This window comes from Ochotona curzoniae, unplaced genomic scaffold, assembly GCF_017591425.1.
Source record: "Ochotona curzoniae isolate NIBS_2020 unplaced genomic scaffold, NIBS_Ocur_1.0 patch374, whole genome shotgun sequence".
Lineage (NCBI taxonomy): Eukaryota > Metazoa > Chordata > Mammalia > Lagomorpha > Ochotonidae > Ochotona > Ochotona curzoniae.
Genome location: NW_024466944.1, coordinates 431629 through 448906, shown reverse-complemented (window position 1 = coordinate 448906; position 17278 = coordinate 431629). Strand labels below are relative to the sequence as shown.

The 17278-nt window shown below is 39.3% G+C and overlaps 1 protein-coding gene and 1 pseudogene across 5 annotated transcripts in view; both read left to right on the top strand.

Annotated features, from left to right (window-relative positions):
* The window catches only part of LOC121167473 (aldo-keto reductase family 1 member C15-like), a 111164-nt gene that overhangs the window by 14098 nt on the left and 79788 nt on the right, over positions 1–17278 (top strand). The window contains exons 8-9 of one of the 5 annotated variants that reach the window (XM_040996907.1): positions 209–291; positions 2343–2534. In XM_040996907.1, coding sequence (XP_040852841.1) covers positions 209–291; positions 2343–2385 — 126 coding nt within the window. In that variant the 3' untranslated portion in view covers positions 2386–2534. Of the gene's footprint in view, positions 1–208; positions 292–2342; positions 2535–5575; positions 5764–13316; positions 13366–17278 lie in introns of those variants that run through there. The other 4 variants (XM_040996901.1, XM_040996903.1, XM_040996899.1 and 1 more) reach the window with 4 other exon arrangements.
* LOC121167484 lies at positions 7773–8509 on the top strand (annotated as a pseudogene).

Below are 17278 nucleotides of genomic sequence, written 5' to 3'. Positions count from 1 at the left end.
AGACAGGGAGGTTATAAATGATATGTCTCAAAGCACAAGTAGCAGATATCACACATAAGAGATCTCAGGCTGAGTTTACCTGGAAAAAGAGGATGGAAATGCTTTCTCCAAGGACATCATTATCACTGTTGTAGTCAGAAACCTTCTCATTACCACTTAGAAGGAACTTCTATGGAGACATCTTAACATGGTTCTTTCATCCCTTCAGATTTTTGAATTTGAATTGACTGCGGAGGACATGAAAGACATTGATGGAATCAATAAAAATCTCCGGTACACTACATTACAATAGTAAGTGACACAAATATGTTTTACACAAGCTGTTCATTGTTGCACAAATGCTCAATTGAGAATAATTCATCCCAGAGCAAGGAAGACAGATCTGGCCTAAAGAATAACTATGAACCAGCATCTTTTCTATAGACATTTCAAGAAAAAATTCCTCTCTGATTCAAAGATGAGGCTTATAACTCAAGACAGATCATAAGCAAAACTGCCAAGGCTTGCATCATTGCAAATCCCCACATTGTTTCCCATCTGTGCCACAGGCACTTTGTTCAGGGACCTCTGCCCATTAGACACAGAAAGCACAGGGCTTAAAACTCCTAATACATTTTAATTCTCCAAAATGATCTAACTATAATGCATATTAAAGATGAAAGAGCACATAGTAATGCATATGTAGTAATAAATGGACCTGATTTTCCTTTCTGGATATATTCAGCCAAAGTAGAATAGCTTTCTAAGGAGGGTAGATCCTTAAAAGCAAATATCAATGTTTCATAGGAATGTCTTAGTGACCCCTCTCTGTACTTTCTAACTTAAGAGTCTAGTGGTGTTTCTCCCAGATGTGGTATTCCCTTGCCTCCAGTCCTTCCAAAATGATCTCTTCCTTAGCCTTCTTACCCTCATCTAACTCTCAGGTCCCCAGTGATTTTATCTCCCAAGGTGAATAGTGAACAGATCATGAATCTAATTAGTCCAGGAGTGCATATACCAAGAGAAGATGCACTGGTATTTCCATGAATCCTGAAATCAAGCGTTATTCATGTGTAATGTTTGTCCATCAGTCTTAGGGAGTGATGACATCCCTTGAATTTCTTTTTAGTCATAAAGCCATCATTCCACTGAACTATCTCAGGACTGACTCATAGAGCCAATATTGCAGTTGGCCATGGAAGGGCTTGTGGTCTGAGACGAAAGAAACAGTTAATAATAGCTTTTGAAAAGGAATTGATCAATCAAATAAACTAAAATAAAGAGAATAAAGATTAAAACTGCATAGCATTATTTCACAGGAGCAGTTTGTCCTATATTACAGTTATTCCTATTTTCTTAACAGTAACATTTTAAGAGATCAAAACCTGAGAATAATCGGAATGCGATGCTGGGCACCCAGAAATTAATCATTGCCCATAAGGGTTCCCTGATGTGTGCAAGTTAAGGACTTTAGCCACTAGGCTACCTTGCCAGGGCCTGAATATGTTTTCATAACAAAATGCTTTCACAGAACTATTCACTTTGTAGTTATTGTTGGGATTTAATTAAGTAAGACAATTTTCACAAAAAGGAAGAAGGAAAATGGGAAATATACAAATTGTAATGCTGATTTCTAAATTACATGAGCTATCATGCATCTATGTGTGAGAGATAACTGCTGGTGTGACTGTCTAAGGCCAGATTTTGGAGCTAGGAAACCAGTATAACTCTCCTGTATGTGGTAAGGAGCCAAATCTTTGAGCCATAAGCATTACTTCCTAATTTTTATTAGCAAAATTTGAATTTTCAAGCCACAGAGTGTTATTAAACAATTTTTTTTTTGTGATATTGGTGGGACAGAGCCTTAAATGCTAAGCAGAGTTGTCCCTAACTTATGTTAGTAAGTTTATTAGTAAGGGTAGGGTAGAAATGCTTGTAGATCAGGTAAGTAGAGTGGCAGTTTGTGTACTCAATAGATAAATCCTTAAAGGAGGAGCATATATCATTGAGGATGCCCACTATCAGAGGACTGACTGAATGAATGGGAATGAACAACAAAGCTGTTTCTGCCACCATTCTCTTGATCTAAGCACAAAAACTGCATCTCAGCGTGACTTGACCCTAACATTTTTGCTCCATTTCTTAGCATTTGCAATATCAATGAATCTGTATGCCACCTTGATTTGTTGGAATAGGTATGCAAGAGAAATTTGCACACCATCATAGAGCTTAGATATATGAGCACTTGTGTTGAATCAGAATTTATATTTATGAATATGGCTTTTACAATATTTTAGCTGAATTATTTAGTAACCCACCCTGCAATACAGAAACTTAAATTAATATCACTTATTTTCTTTCAGTGCTGCTAATCACCCTAATTATCCATTTAATGAAGAATACTGATCGTGAAGTTTGGAATGTTGATCTGGAATATTTGCCTTTGAAACATTGCGGAGAGTATCTGTCTTTCCTTGGTGTGACTAATCAGTAGTGTCTGTATCTCTGGTGGATGCCTTTGTCATAGGAAGTAATAAAATTTTAACTATAAAAATGTCTATTTTCTTTGTTTTTACAAAACTATTAGTAAAATATATGTTAGGTTTTTGGGGAAAAGCAATAAATTATAGAGGATAACAGTAAATTATTGTCTGTCACAGAGAAATATTACAGTTCTGGAGCATTTACACCCTTGATTTTCTTACAGATAGAATTCTGTTTTATTTGTATTTTCTTATTTCTTCTAGAAATTATGTTTTATTAGTAAGGCAATGTGATAGACAAGGAGCAATATAGAGACAGGCAGAGCCATATACTGGCTTCTTGCACATTCCCAGGAGCCAGGAACTCCAGCCAAGAGTCTTAAATTTCTGGCAAGGACTGCTTACTGCACAACACAATGTCCATACCATTGTGCATTAGCACTGGCTGTTCCTGGGAACAGAGCCCTGCTGTTATTCCAAGTGTTCACATACGGGCTTGGGCTTCTTACCTGCTACATTAAATACTCGTTTTAAGTCACTTACTCATCCATCTATGTTTGTGTTGGTAATCGTTATATAAATCGTCATTTATATACTCACCAAAACTGTAATGTGCTTTGTGCTCCAGATGCTATTTTAAAGTTCAATGCTAAATTAAAATGAATTAAAAGATAAGGAATCAAGTAGACTACAAAGTACATAAGAAATAAATCTTTAGTTGTGGGATGTGAATAAGAAGGTGTTAGTAGAAAATTCTCCATGGATTCTTTTTTATACACACATTTAGTAGAGTGAGATACTGATTGTCCTTATCCCATTGTTTTCCTAAAAGTTTATATGACACACAAATCTTTGTATAGAGGCATAAATTCCTTGGAATGAAATGAAAGGCATGTTCCCTATCTGGTAATATCAAGAAATATCTTCATCCAGTCAAAGAATTTCTGGTTTTATTGCCTAGCATATGTGTTATAGGAGGTCCAAACTGAAGAGTTGTTTTTTTTTTTCTGTTCCTCAGTCTACTGAGTGTTGAGGAAGGCTTTATTTGAAATTTAGTATAAGGATTTGTGAGTTTAGTTATCTAAATGAGTATTTTATTTAAAGTCATTTTGAGTGCTTGAAACCACTAAAACTTGAGTTGAAATAAATACATTACACATAACTTTCTAAAGTCTGAAAAGCAATCATTTCTGTAGAGATCAATACAATCTCTGAGACATTTGTGTAACTTAAAGAATCAAATATTAGTGCTCATTTGTTTTCTGCATACTACTTGTAATCACATTAATTTTACATTTTAAATACAAATGGGCCAAAATTATAACTCCATGGCACATAATATGAGAGATTCATCTTCAGATTTAATAATGGGTTTTTAAGTACTGATATTCCACAGCATATGCCTCAGGATCATATTTGATAATTGGAGAAGAAAGAGAAATGACTCCTGATCCTTTAAAAATGCTGACTCACTCAAGTCTTAAGTTTCATTACAGTAGGTTTATATCCATCTTACAGAGAAGAAAATGACATGACATTTACATTAAGCAACCAATATACATGACACATTTGTAAGAACATGAGCAGAATTCAAGTCCTGGTCTATTTGACTACTCTCTAATTCCACTTCTCAAAAAATGAGTCTATATATCTACTTTGAAAAGATAAAATTGAAGTTGACTATGTTCTCACTTGCATATTCAGACATGTAGGTTTTCAGAATAGTTTGCAAATGTGGGCATTGCAGGACATGAATGAAGGAAAGGAAGAAAATATCTCTATTTCATGTCTCCTGCTCCAATGAGGTGTGTATTACTCAGAGGCAAAGGGAAGCAGAGGGAGGCAGAGGAGAAGTGAGGATGTCTAGCCTTTTATAAATTTATTTTGACTCATTTGAAATGGAGAGAGAGAGATGGGTCAGTGACAGAGCAAATCCAGAAACTTGGAACTGAATGTTGGCTTCCTGTGTGGGTGGCAGGGATCCAAGTACTTTGACAATGAACTGTTTCCTTGCAGATCCTTAAAACAGCAGGGAGCAGGAGAAAGTGATTGCTCAGTGAGCATGCAACATCTGTGAGCTCCTTTACCATGTGAGGCTATCTGTAGCCTTGTGTTTTGGCCTTTGGCAACTGCTGATTTGCATGTAGAATATCCTAGTGCACTTTGTATTCCAGGTTATTCAGTTCAGAATTGTTTCAGTGTGGTCTAGACTGGTGGAGTGTGCACTGAATACTTCTGAATATAGCGAGTGGAAAGAGTAGAACAGGAGCCTCTAAATGCTAAATTATGTATATTTTTCGTTCTTGTCAAATTTTTAGCTATGCTACTGGAAGTTATCAAATTAATGTATAGAAAAACTCATCACCCTTTTGTAGTAGTATATATAGAAACCTTCAACTGACCTGCACACCCAGTGCTCATTTAGTCAGGCACTGACTACAGGAGACTGCAAAAAGATGTTGATGGCTACACTTAGAGTAAGGACTCAGGTAGCTGATTTTCAAATTGTGAATTCTCCATGATTAAACCTGATGGACTACATCCTCAAAACTTTTGGGATACAAAACATGTGATATCTCAAACTCTGCCAGCATGTACAAATTCACTCATGGATATTAGTATGGTACAAAAAGAATGTGTTTATCACAAAGCACACAGATATGAGTGGATATTTTGCATAAGTTCCTTGTTCCAAATGCTCACTTAGAGAATGAAGAAGAGGAAGGATGCATATTTCAGCTTGTGTTCATGGTCCTTGGTGTTCTGTGCTGCTAGTGACCTTCTCTCAGTTGGTCAGTGAGACCGTGTCCTTAACCGAATAATGATGATGGCAAAATAAGCTTTACTCAGTGACAGCTGTATGCAAATTTTCATTACATCTTGCCTGTTAAGTGGTGTTCCCGAAAAGCAAATCCTCAAGATAAGACTGAGCATCAAAGTTTAATTTGTTGAAAACAAAGACACAAACAACTATCTTGGGAGTCTGGAGGTTAGAATCTTCTAGTTCAATTGCATGGTTTCCCAGTTCAGTGAGCTAACTTTTGTAAGTCCTGAATAGCTGTCATACTTCATGCATGACTCACTGAACTACGGAAGCAGGTTAGGCTCCACCCAACTTAGATTAGTGTAAATAAAGCATGCTGGAGACTTGTGCTACAGTTGTTTCATAGGAAAGGGAAGGAGAAACAGTCAGTTTAGTTCAGCGTGGAGAAGGATGGATCTCAAACTCAGTCGTTCTGTGAAGCTGAATGATGGACACTACATACCAAGGCTTGGATTCGGCACTATAGTTCCTAGAGATGTAAGTAAACCCCAGGGGTGCTGAGTCACTGAGTGTTGATTTGCTTGGAATGGCTGTTAACAAATTGTAATGTTTACATGCTGGAAAAGTTGATGGATTAGAAGTGACCGTCTGGGCTCCTATTTCTCTCTCTCTCTACCTGTCTCTTTTTTTTTTGTCAAAGAGATTCTTTATGCATCAGTGTGACAAGAGTTGACTCTGGATATTCAGAAGTAGAGAACTGTGGGTAGATGTTGATTATTATTATTATTATTATCTAACATGCATGAAATCCTTACTTGTGTTTTTAACTGTGCATGTATTTCTCAGTGAATTCACCAACAACTTTCCTGGGTGAGCACTCATGGTTGCTATTTGTTACATTTCCAAAAACCATAGCTCCAGTTGCTCTGTGTGTGCTTTTCTGCTGCCTCACTCAGAGTCAGTCTGCTCTGTTAGATGCTCCTGGTTGTCAAAGAGCTGAGGAAGAAATGACAGGTAACAGGTGTGCTTTATAGCAGAGAAGTCTTGCTGAGCATGTTGGTACTGAAAGTGTTTCTGAGAGAATTTCAATTATTTAATCTTTTGACATGAAAAAGCAACTAATATTTTACGCTTAGGAAACAAGACTTATTTAAAAGAAAAGAAAGAAGACTTGGGAGCATGATCCTTACAAGTGGGGCAGACTTATTTCTCACCAAGTGCTCAATCACTCATCCTTAGACTCATTGCCATAAACTTCAAGTGTCACTCACTGGTCACAATGTGACAGTAACCATTTTGGTGTTCCTTGAGAGGGTTTATGATATAGTAGTAAAGACTAATATGCTGATATTAGTGGAACCATTGCATGAAATATTAACAAATCATAGTTGTCAGACAGCTTTCTCTAATATGTAATTAACCATTGTAATAGCATAACCATGTGATGTGTCTAAAATGCCATGTTAATTACTACTCTATTGAACAGGGTTATTAGAACAGAATCAAGATCTCCCTTAGTCCCTACTTACAAGAAGCTGAATTGTGCAAAGAGTCATTAAATTTCAGACAGTACAAAGTCCTCAAACAAACCAGAAGCCTCTTTCACATGGTTATCCACTCTCTAAGTGTTCTTTCTAAGTGTAACTGCTGTTGTTTACTTGGTGATTTACTGAGTCGTTACAGGAAATAACTGGGTGTGTGTTATGTAATATTTTCCTCACGTTAGTCTGCTTTCTGGGTGGAATGTAAACGCAGCGCTTCAGATTTGATGATTAAATGATAATCATCTGAATTTTAGGCAAGCATTGTGAATGTTTTCTCTAATTTTTGTCGAAGAAAAATTCCAACTTGGTGAAGTGAGGTGAGTATTTGTATCTTGGTATGGCATGTTTCTCTCTCCATGTATAAGGGTAAATAATAGCCCAGGAATAATATTCAACACACTGATTCACTCACCAATGCTTCCAGACATGGGTTTCAGCCAGAAATAATCACAGATCATTGCAATGGAGTGCGGGTCGCCCACAGGCCCGCCGGCAGGCTTGCTTGCTTGCTAGCTGGCTCATTTGCTTGCTTGCTGCATGCTGGAAGCCAAACAGCCTCGCCAGCGGAGGCTCGGAGAGATCCCTTGTCCTTCTCCCGGCAAGGCGACAACGGGCAAGCGCCCTTCTAGCAGGGGGCCTCCGGTCTGCACAAGGCCGAATCTTCGCCATCCAGCCCGTTCGCCTCCCTCCTCCCACCGACCCCAGCTCCAGTGCGTCCAGGAAGCTACTTGCTGCAGCAAGAACAAAGCAGGTCCCCGCGGCGGCGGCGGCGGCGGCGGCGGCGGCGGCAAGGGCTCCAACCAGCTCAGGGCCTGTGGTCACAGTGGCTGCGACTTCTAGAACACCCGGAAAGCTTGGCTTTTTCCAGAGGCCTTGACCAGGCCTCCAGCAAGCCAAGCCTGGCTTGTGCATTCAGATACCCTCCCCTCTCCTTTTCCTTCCCCTCCTCCCTCCCCCCCACCCCCACCCCCTAGCTCCCAGGGGCTCCACAAACTAAAAAATATGGCTCAGGGGACTAACCAGACCCCGGGCCCATGCTGTGTAGCACAGGATGTGGCTTTTATGGGACTCCTAGGACAAATGAAACGTGTTCTGTTTGCTAACAAGGATCACCTTCAGTGACAACAGAATAAGTGGCAATGAGCCCGGTGGGACAGCTAGTGTTTCCAACAGTCTTACCTCAGATTCTGCATCTGTACAAAGAGCAGTCGCTAGCTTAAGCAACTCTGAAAAAACAAGAAGTGTGCCTGTGGCTGCCTTGCCAGTAACTCAGCAAATGACAGAAATGAGCATTTCAAGAGAGGACAGAAGAACTACCCCAAAGCAGAGCTGTCAGAGCCGGTGGTCACTCAGCCCAGTCCATCCGTTCCTCAGTCCAGTACTTCTCAGAGTGAAGAGAAGTAGGTACCTGTTACCGGAGTTACCCAAGCCAAAGAAGAACAGATGTTTCATGTATAGAAAGAAAGTTGGCCTTCCAGGGTTCTGCTGCCAATGTGGGAATTTGTATTGTGGACTTCATCCTTACTCTGACAAGCACAACTCTCCTTATGATTACAAAGCAGAAGCTGCAGCGAAAACCAGGAAAGAGAATCTAGTTGTTGTGGCTGTAAAATCCAGAGACTATAGAGTGCTACTTGTGAAGAGACTGAAAGTTTGTTTTTATTTTAATATATGGTGGGAAAACATTAAAGAGCAGATGCATGGCCATTTTTCTTTGATGTTCTCCAGAGTTTGACTTTATACTTGTTGGTCTTATAATTGATATTCTAGGATGTGTGAGTGTTTGTTACAGGCAGAATTAGACAGAAATAGCCCTACAAAGTGTACATATATGCTCTCCCTTGACTAGAATTGGATGAAAAATCTACCCAGTAAACTGATACACGCAAATAATGGACAAAATGGTGTTGCCATATGCCAAACAGCATTAATGAAATCTCTGCATGTTTGTAGCATATCTGCCTTTTGGGAATGTAATTAAAGTATAATCTTTCGGCTCGTGGTGTTTGCCTATATTTGTAGAAAAACGGTACGCCAGAAAAGGACTGATAGTCTATTTCTATCAAACTTCAACCTCACCCTCTTAATTTCCACATGCTCTTGGAGCAGGAAAACATCCAGGGATCATTTGGTTTCTGTTAAGCCCAGTATTGGGTGGCGGACATAACCTGGTTAAATTGGTCTTCTAAAAGCTGTCAACTAAATGATTTCTGTAAAAGGTAAACATCAGACCTGAGCCAGGAACAGGGTTTTGAGGTGAACTTTGACACTGATGTCCGGCACCAGAGGATGTCTGCCTTCTCTTTGCTGAAAGTGTTTAGCACTGAACTGCACTAGGATTAACTTGTTTACAAGAAGAAAATAAAACTGTTTTGACTTTCACATACAGCAGCTCTATTGAGTAACATGCATCTGAATTTTTAAGGTGAAAAGGGATCTAAACAGCTGATTTTCATGTACATCTTTTGTTGAATGCTTTGATTCAAGAAAGAATGATTAAAACTTCCTTCAAGACTTCAGTTCTTACTGTAACTGTGCCCTTCGGCATGGAGAATCCTCCCCAACATGGCTGCAGTAGACATCTTAGTGGTATCCAACACCACCAGCAGAGGGCTGCTTTTTCATAGTAACTGTACCTGGGTGTAGGCCTCTAGTGTTCTTGGGTGCATTGCATGGGCTGCACTATGTACAGCATTGTACAATAACAACTGTTAGAGTGTTGGTATAATGTTAGTATGTTAGAATGTTAGAATATTAGCGTTAGGCAATATTAGGTCCTTTGTGGCAATGAGCCCTGCTTTGCTAGGTCAGGAGGCGCCTGAACTGTGGGAAAGCTCCACTTTAACGATAAATCTGTCTCCCTTGTTTCTTTGTGAACTTATCTACCATCTAACCAAGGTGCACGAAGGCAGGGGCATAGTTCCCCCGTCCAAGGGACTGGAGGAGCCATAAAAAGACTGGAGGAGCCATAAAAAGACTGGAGGAGCCATAAAGATAAGGGTGCCAGGATAGGATGAGCCTTAAACAATAAGTGTGAGAACGTAAATAGTGAGTGTGAGAACAGAATAGACTGCTTGCACCTGGGAGCCACATAAGTCTAAATTTGTTACTTTTGAGTTGACTTTGATATATGTTACAGCCAAAATGGGGTATATAATCTCCAGCCTTATGTTAAGTCGGGGTCCGATCCGCTTGGCTGGCCTGTGCAATCTGACCCCCGCATGCTGGCACATTAAACTCTGTTTGCTTTTTGCATTACCAGCTAGGCTCTTTGTCATTTTCTGGGGGTTGACTAGCTCTCACCCTAATGTCTGAGGTGGTGGTGGTGGGGGAAGCTCTGGCCCTGACACTAATACAACTAGAAAAGGCAGTATGCCTCACTGATGCTTGTCTGGTAATACCACTTCTGTGTTATAATGGAAGGCTTTTTGTGCTGTATGAAATTTGTGTTTTTTATATATAATGAGTATAGTTAGATCAATGTTGTGGTAGTGCCTGTTTTCATCTTTAAATAGTTAAGTATGTACAAGAGGCACTACTTCTGATTTATTGCAGTGTTCAGTCCTAGTTTTTACTTCATTGAAAACTTCAGATTTGCTTTCAATATTAGGTACCTTGGTTCTGAGTTAGATCTACAGATCTGTACGAATGGTTCCTATTTAGGTATTGCACATAATCATGCTCCATTATATTATGTAAATAATAAAAACCATGCACGGGGAAAAACATTGTTTTGATAAAGATGTGAAATAAAGTTTGACAAAAATTAAAAAAAAATAGAAATAAAGGAGAGAACATCAAAGGAAGTTGTAATTATTGTATGCTACAATGGCAAGGGAAGAAAGTTTGTCTTAATAGCTTCAAAAATAATCTTTTCAGAAAACTGTGAGATAATAGTATCTAAGCAAGTAAGATGAGCATCAGTTGGATTAGCAGTAGACTGTACTACTGTGTGCTCCTATGTACTGCATGCTTGTTAAAGCTGGCATGTGTCAAATCAGATTTTCAGCACATGGAGTTGAAAGTGCTTCTCCAAATGATGATGACAGATTAGGTAGAGAAGTAAAGCAGTGGAAGAGCTAACCATTTACTAAAGAGGAAGACAAGAGATTTAAAAATCCTGGTGCTAAATATGTTTTTCCCAAAAGTCTATATAAAGGCCTTGTGGGGAAGTCAAACAACACATTAGTAATAATAGCCAAGCACGGGTCTCTTAAGGAAATTGAACTGATTGGTGGTTGTATCAACTTACATCCTTATCAGCTTATGGATCTCATGGTGATTGTTATTACTGTTTATGAATGGCATAAAGATTCAACAAATTTTATATTTACTTATCTACAGGACAGTGCTAGATAGACTAACAGGGCAAGATAGAGAGAGGAGACAGAAAGAGGCTGAGAGAAAGAGAAACAAAAAGAGAGGGAGAGAGAGAGAAAGAGTAGGAGTAAAAGAGAGAGGAAGAGGAAGAGAGAGAAGATGGGTGGAGAGAGAGAGAGAGAGAAAGAGAATCTTTATCAGTGCTTCCCACACCAGACAGCAGCAACTGCTGAGGCATATGATCAGACTCAAGTCAGGAGACCGTTATTCTTTCTGGGTCTCCACATGAGTGGCAGGAGCTCAAGCATGGGTGCATCTTCTGCTACTTTCTCAGGCATGTTAGCAGGTAGTCAGGCAGGGATGATGTGGAATATCTGCAATTTGAAACGGCATCCACATGGCATGTGAGTGCCACAGGTTGTGCCATAACGTGCTCTGCCACAGTTCTAGCACACACAGATTTTTGAGTTGGCTTTCACTCTAGTCAAGTACTTTCCACCATCAGCATAGAGATTTCAACTGGTGATACATGATTATTGTAAGTTTATCATACCTATAAACAGGACTTGGAAGGGCAAGGCACTAAGTTGTTTACCTGCACTGTTAGACAATGTGGGAGGCTACCATTGCTATAATGTATAGAGAAGTATTTATATATGAACGGCCAATGAGTGTGGCAAAGGGAACAGATATGTGAGAATTATTAAGAACCACAGAGGAAAACTCACAGTGTATTAGTCACACAGAAGTTAAGGGCCTCCAGGAAGTAAGTACCAAGATCAAGAACTCTAGGCTATGTAAAGAATTACAGGTTTGAGCGAGATTTGACTTGTGTTAAACCAAGGGATTTATTGCAAGCAGGGAAAGTGAGGGAGAAATGCACTGGAATATTGTTTTATAACCTGGGTGAAATTTCAGCAAAATCTTGGAATTGCCCTCAAAAGCAGAACTGGGACAGGGTTTTCTTGCTGTGGATTTTGTACTCTTCTGTTACCACTAATTTTTTTCTAGTTAGTATGATTTAACCCACTTCTCAGTTAAGACCTGTAACGACAGGATGAGTCTCAGATAGTGATTCATCCTGTCGTTATAACATAGATGTTCTTACACTTTTTTTTATTACAGATTTATTAATTTAGGTTTTCTTATAGCCTTATTTAAGTTTCCTTGTGAGTTTTTTTGGATCTTCTCTATTTCTGTCTTCTTTCATTATGTGGGTGTGATTCTAATTTTGTTTGTGTGGCAGGCCTTTAAGCATCATTTGTAGGGTTATTGGGGTGGAAGCAGATTCCTTTAAATTCTGTTTGCTTTGGAACTGCCTTATTGCATTTTCCTGTAAAAATGAATGTTTGGCTTGGTATAATATTCTGGGTTTGCAGTTCCTTTCTTTTAGAACCTGTTATGGCTCTCCATTCTCTCCTAGCCTGTGGGATTTCTGATGAGAGGTTGGATGTTCTTCACTTGCACATTCAAGTCTCTTCTTTTTGCTTAACTGTGGAAGTCTTAACTATGATGCCCCAGGGTGAGGATGCCTTCTGTTCTTGTCTAATTGGTGTTCTCTGTGTTCCTGTACCTGAATTCCCTCCTTTCTTCTTATCTGGGAAATTTCAATAATTATTCCATGTAATACACCTTTCAAGTAAATGAATTAACTCTTCATGTTCAGGAACACTTAAGACACATAAGTCTTTATTCTTGAGGGCATCTCATATTTCTAGGACTGCTTTTATTATTTTTTTCCGTAATTTGTTCTCTGACTGAGCTCCATTCCCCACATTGTCTTTTTTCTTGAATGGTGATGATGGCAAAAAAAGTCTAGTCCAAGTGGCAGCAGTATGCAAATATTTGTTACATTTTTTGTCTTAAGGACCTCCTTAGAAAAGTAAATCCTCAAGATAGGACTGAACATCAAGGTTTAATCTATTGAAAAAAAAATTTAAGTACCCCAGGAATCTGAAGATCAGGATCTTCTAGTTCATTCTGCATACTTTCTCAATTCAGTGAACACTATTTCATAGGAGACTAATTAGCAGTCATATCTTGTGTGAAACTTTAGACCAAGTGCAGAAGGCTGCACTCCACCCATATTGGTTGATTGCCATACATAACAACACGCTGGAGGCCAGTGCTCCACTTGACTCATTGGAAAAGAAAGGAGAAAAAGCCAGATAATTTCAGCTTGGAGAAGGATGAATCTTAAAAATAGCCATTCTGTGAAGCTGAGTGATGGGCACCCAGATGCCCATGCTTGGATTTGGCACGATAATTCCTAGAGATATAAGTAAGCTCCAGGGTACTGAGAGATTGAGTGTTAACTGCTTTGCAATGGTTGTCAGCAGATACAAACCTTACATGCTGCAGTGTGGGTAATTGGAGGGGATTGTTTTGATTTCTGTCTGTCTCTGCATGTTTCTATCCAGGTCAGAGACATTTTTTTTTTTTTATGCACTGATGTGACAAAGGTTGACTCTGAGTATTCCGAGGTGGAAAACTATTTGTTTAGGTTTATTACCATTATTATTATTATTATTAACATGTATGAAATACTTACTAAGATCTTTAGGTCTTATGCATGCATAATCTCAGTTAATTCCTCAATAACTCTCACAGGAGAGGATTCATTGTTGCTGGTTGTTATATTTTTAATTGAAAGCTCAAGCTGCCCTTTTGGGGATATTCTGTTCCTTCAGTCAGAGTCACTCTGATCTGTTGGAAATCCCTGACGGTCACAGAGCACTGGAGGAAATGGCAGGTAACAGGTCTACTTTGAAGCAGAGGAGTCTTTCTGAGTGTGTTGGGACTGAACATGTTTGTGAAACTCAATCCTCCAATCTTCCAACATGGAACACTGTTTGAACTTTGGGAAAGAAGCATTCAGATGCATAATCTTAAAAGTGCTTCAAAAGGTTATTTCTCACTAAGTGTTCTAATTACTCATCCAAAGAAAGTATTACAGTGAATGTAAAGAGTTAATACTTGGTAGGAGTGAGGCAGGACAATATTGAAGTTTCTAAGGAAAGGTTACTTCATAATAGCAGAACCTTCTATGTTCCAACTTGAGGAAGTATGACATGAAATTCTAACAAATAGCAGGTGTCAGAGAAAGAGAGACAGATATTCCAGATATTGTAATAGTTCTAGCACAGCATGTGTCTTAAATGTTGCATCCAATGTTTATCACTGCTATAGTGAATGGAGCCATTGGAATAGGACAAAAAATTGCTCATATTTCCCACTCTGAAGAAGATAAGTCATGCACTTACTCTACAAATAATGCCTTTTATCACTATTGAAGTCACATTCTCCAAATGTTTTCAAAATCTGACTTCTATTGACTATTCTGTGACTTTGAGTCAATACAGGAAAAAAAATTAAAATGTTCCCTTGTGTGTGTTGTGAAATTGTTTGTCTCTCCTATCTCTGCTCTCTGGAAAGATTGCAAGGACAGAATTTCAGATTTGATCATTAACTTATAATAATCTGAACTTACAAGCAACCCTTGTAAATGTTTTTGTGAGCTTTGTCCTGGGTACATTGCAGGTTGGTGTAGTGAGGTGGGGAACTCACATCCCGCGGCAGCATTTTTCCCTCTCTGTCCTTCTCAGAAGTTCTGAAGTTGATCAAAAGACAGATTCATAGACTCTGTATAGGAAAGCAGCATGCAGATTTCAGTCTTTTAGAGGTTGCAATGAAATCTAGAATTAATTATTCTTTGATACAGTGCTAGAGATTAACCCAAAAACTGAAGAAAGTAATTGCTGAAGGACACCCAATCTGGGTTGGGTTTCCTAGTGTTTAGAAATCTAATCACGGACAGTGTGTTGGCGTGACAAAGGATGTGATTGTTTATTGCACAGAGTACAATGAGAAGGACAACACTCCTTTATTGCTGAAATCTCTGAGTGGTTCGCGTAAATATAAATGAGAAAGTTTTGGCTTGTGTCTTGCCTCACACTGGTCTTGTGTTTGTACTTTGGTTTTTTTTTTTAAAGATTTATTTTTATTATTTTTTTATTGGAAAGGCGGATATACAGAGAGGAGAGACAGAGAGGAAGATCTTCCCTCCGATGATTCACTCCCCAAGTGAGCGCAACGGCCGATGCTATGCCGGTCCGAAGCCAGGAGCCTCTTCCGGGTCTCCCATGTGGGTGCAGGGTCCCAAAGCTTTGGGCCGTCCTCGACTGCTTTCCTGGGCCACAGGCAGGGAGCTGGAAGGGAAGCGGGGCTGCTGGGATAGAACCAGCGCCCATATGGGATCCCGGGCGTGCAAGGCGAGGACCTTAACCACTGCGCCACCGCGCTGGGCCCTGTACTTTGTTTTTTTTCAGCAATGTATCTGGTTATTAATTTTAAAGATGGAAACGTGAGCTCCAGTCAAACTAAGGTCTACATGGGTTTAGCAGTTACTTTTTGTTCCAAGGGCAGAAGGACAATTTGAGCCCCAGTCTAACCAATAGATATTCTCTCTAATAAAAATAAATGACCTCAAAATTCTAATGATTATGAACTTTCAAAGTAGGCTGCACCACTCCCTCAATTCATTGAGACACTTTTAATAAATGATTGATTTGTCGCTCCAAAAGGCAGGTCATTGACGCTTTTATCTAAAAAAGGCAAGCTGGGAAATTGTGATAGTCTGGCCCTGTAATATCTAACATCTGCCAGGGCCTGGTTTTGACAGTTATCAGATAGGGATAACAAACTTTTTTTTACATTAGAATGTGGCAATGAAACGATGTCTTGGGATATGTGTACTTAGTAACTGACAAATTAATCAATTCAACTTTATCCACAGAAATACATGGAGACTCAGAAGAAATAAATTGTATTCCCAGAGAAATATTATATTCACTTCTCACTCCCCAAAGGCTGACAACCATGGGCGTATACCAGGGCATAATCAGGAGCCTGGAACTATATCCAGACCTCACTTGGTGGCAGGAAGCATCTGCTATATGCCAGTTGTATTAATGCGAAGCTGGGTCTGAAATGGAGATTGGATGAAGGCTTTCTCATATGAGATGAGGGTATCTCGTTGGGTACTTACTACTCATTTGAGTACTTACTACTCTGGACCATAATGCAAGCTCCATGTTCAATACTATATCAGTGGATGCCAGTGGAAGTTGAGAAGTTCAGAAGCTGAGCAAGCAATACAGCCTTGTGTTTTACCAAATCACTCAAGAGTATTAGCTTGAGCTTAGGTAAGGTTTGAAGTCAGGCAAGACATTGTTATGAGTTATGATATTATTCAACTCAAATAGAAGCTATATTCTGAAGCTAAAGCACAGATATTTTCCTATTCATGTGTACACTTCAAGTTAGAAGTCCAAATGCTTTCAGGTAGGGACAGGAGTAATAATTTAAAGACTCCTTTAAAAAATTTACATTAAGGGCACAGCAAAGTGGCCTAATTGCTAAAGTCCTTGCCTTGCAAACACCAGGATCTAATGCTGAGGGATCCTCCTGCTATCCAGCTCCCTTCTTGCGGCCTGGGAAAGCAAGCAAGGATGGCCCAAGGCCTTGGGACCCTGCACCCATGTGGGAGACTTGGAGGAGGCTCTGGGTTCATGGTTTCAGACTGGCTCAGCTCTGGCCATTGCAGCTGCTTGGGGAATGAATCATGAATGGAATATCTTCCTCTCTGTGTCTCCTTCTCTCTGTATATCTGATTTTCCAATAAAAATAAATATCTGAAAAAATTAAAATTAAATTTTCAAATGATAGTTCAGGAAGTTCCACTCACATGGGAATAAGTATCCAGAGGTTTTCCTGAAGGTTTAGCATAGAGGAAGCCAAAAATCAAACATACAAACAAACAAAAACCAGAAGGGGAATCCTTCACACCAGAGCAGTAGTTGGAGAAAATTAGGATTGTTGTTCTCACGGTACAGAGAAATGGTACTCATCAGCTTGACTCTAGATGAAGGCTGTGAAGAAGAAGTGAATGTGTTAGGAGCCATTTTTAAAAATAAATGAGAGAGTTAGATTATTTTTGTTAATACTGTGGCTTCTTCAGTAAAATTTGAAGAATTTTTCAATCCATTCAGGACGTCCTAGTGCTGAGGTATATCTTTCAGTTTTTTGAAAGTCCATTTTTGCTCAATGGTCTCTTAGCAGGCTGCTGTATTCTGGCCTATGTGTAGAAATCGAATCATTTCCTAATGCCTTTCCATTTTCAGCCTTTT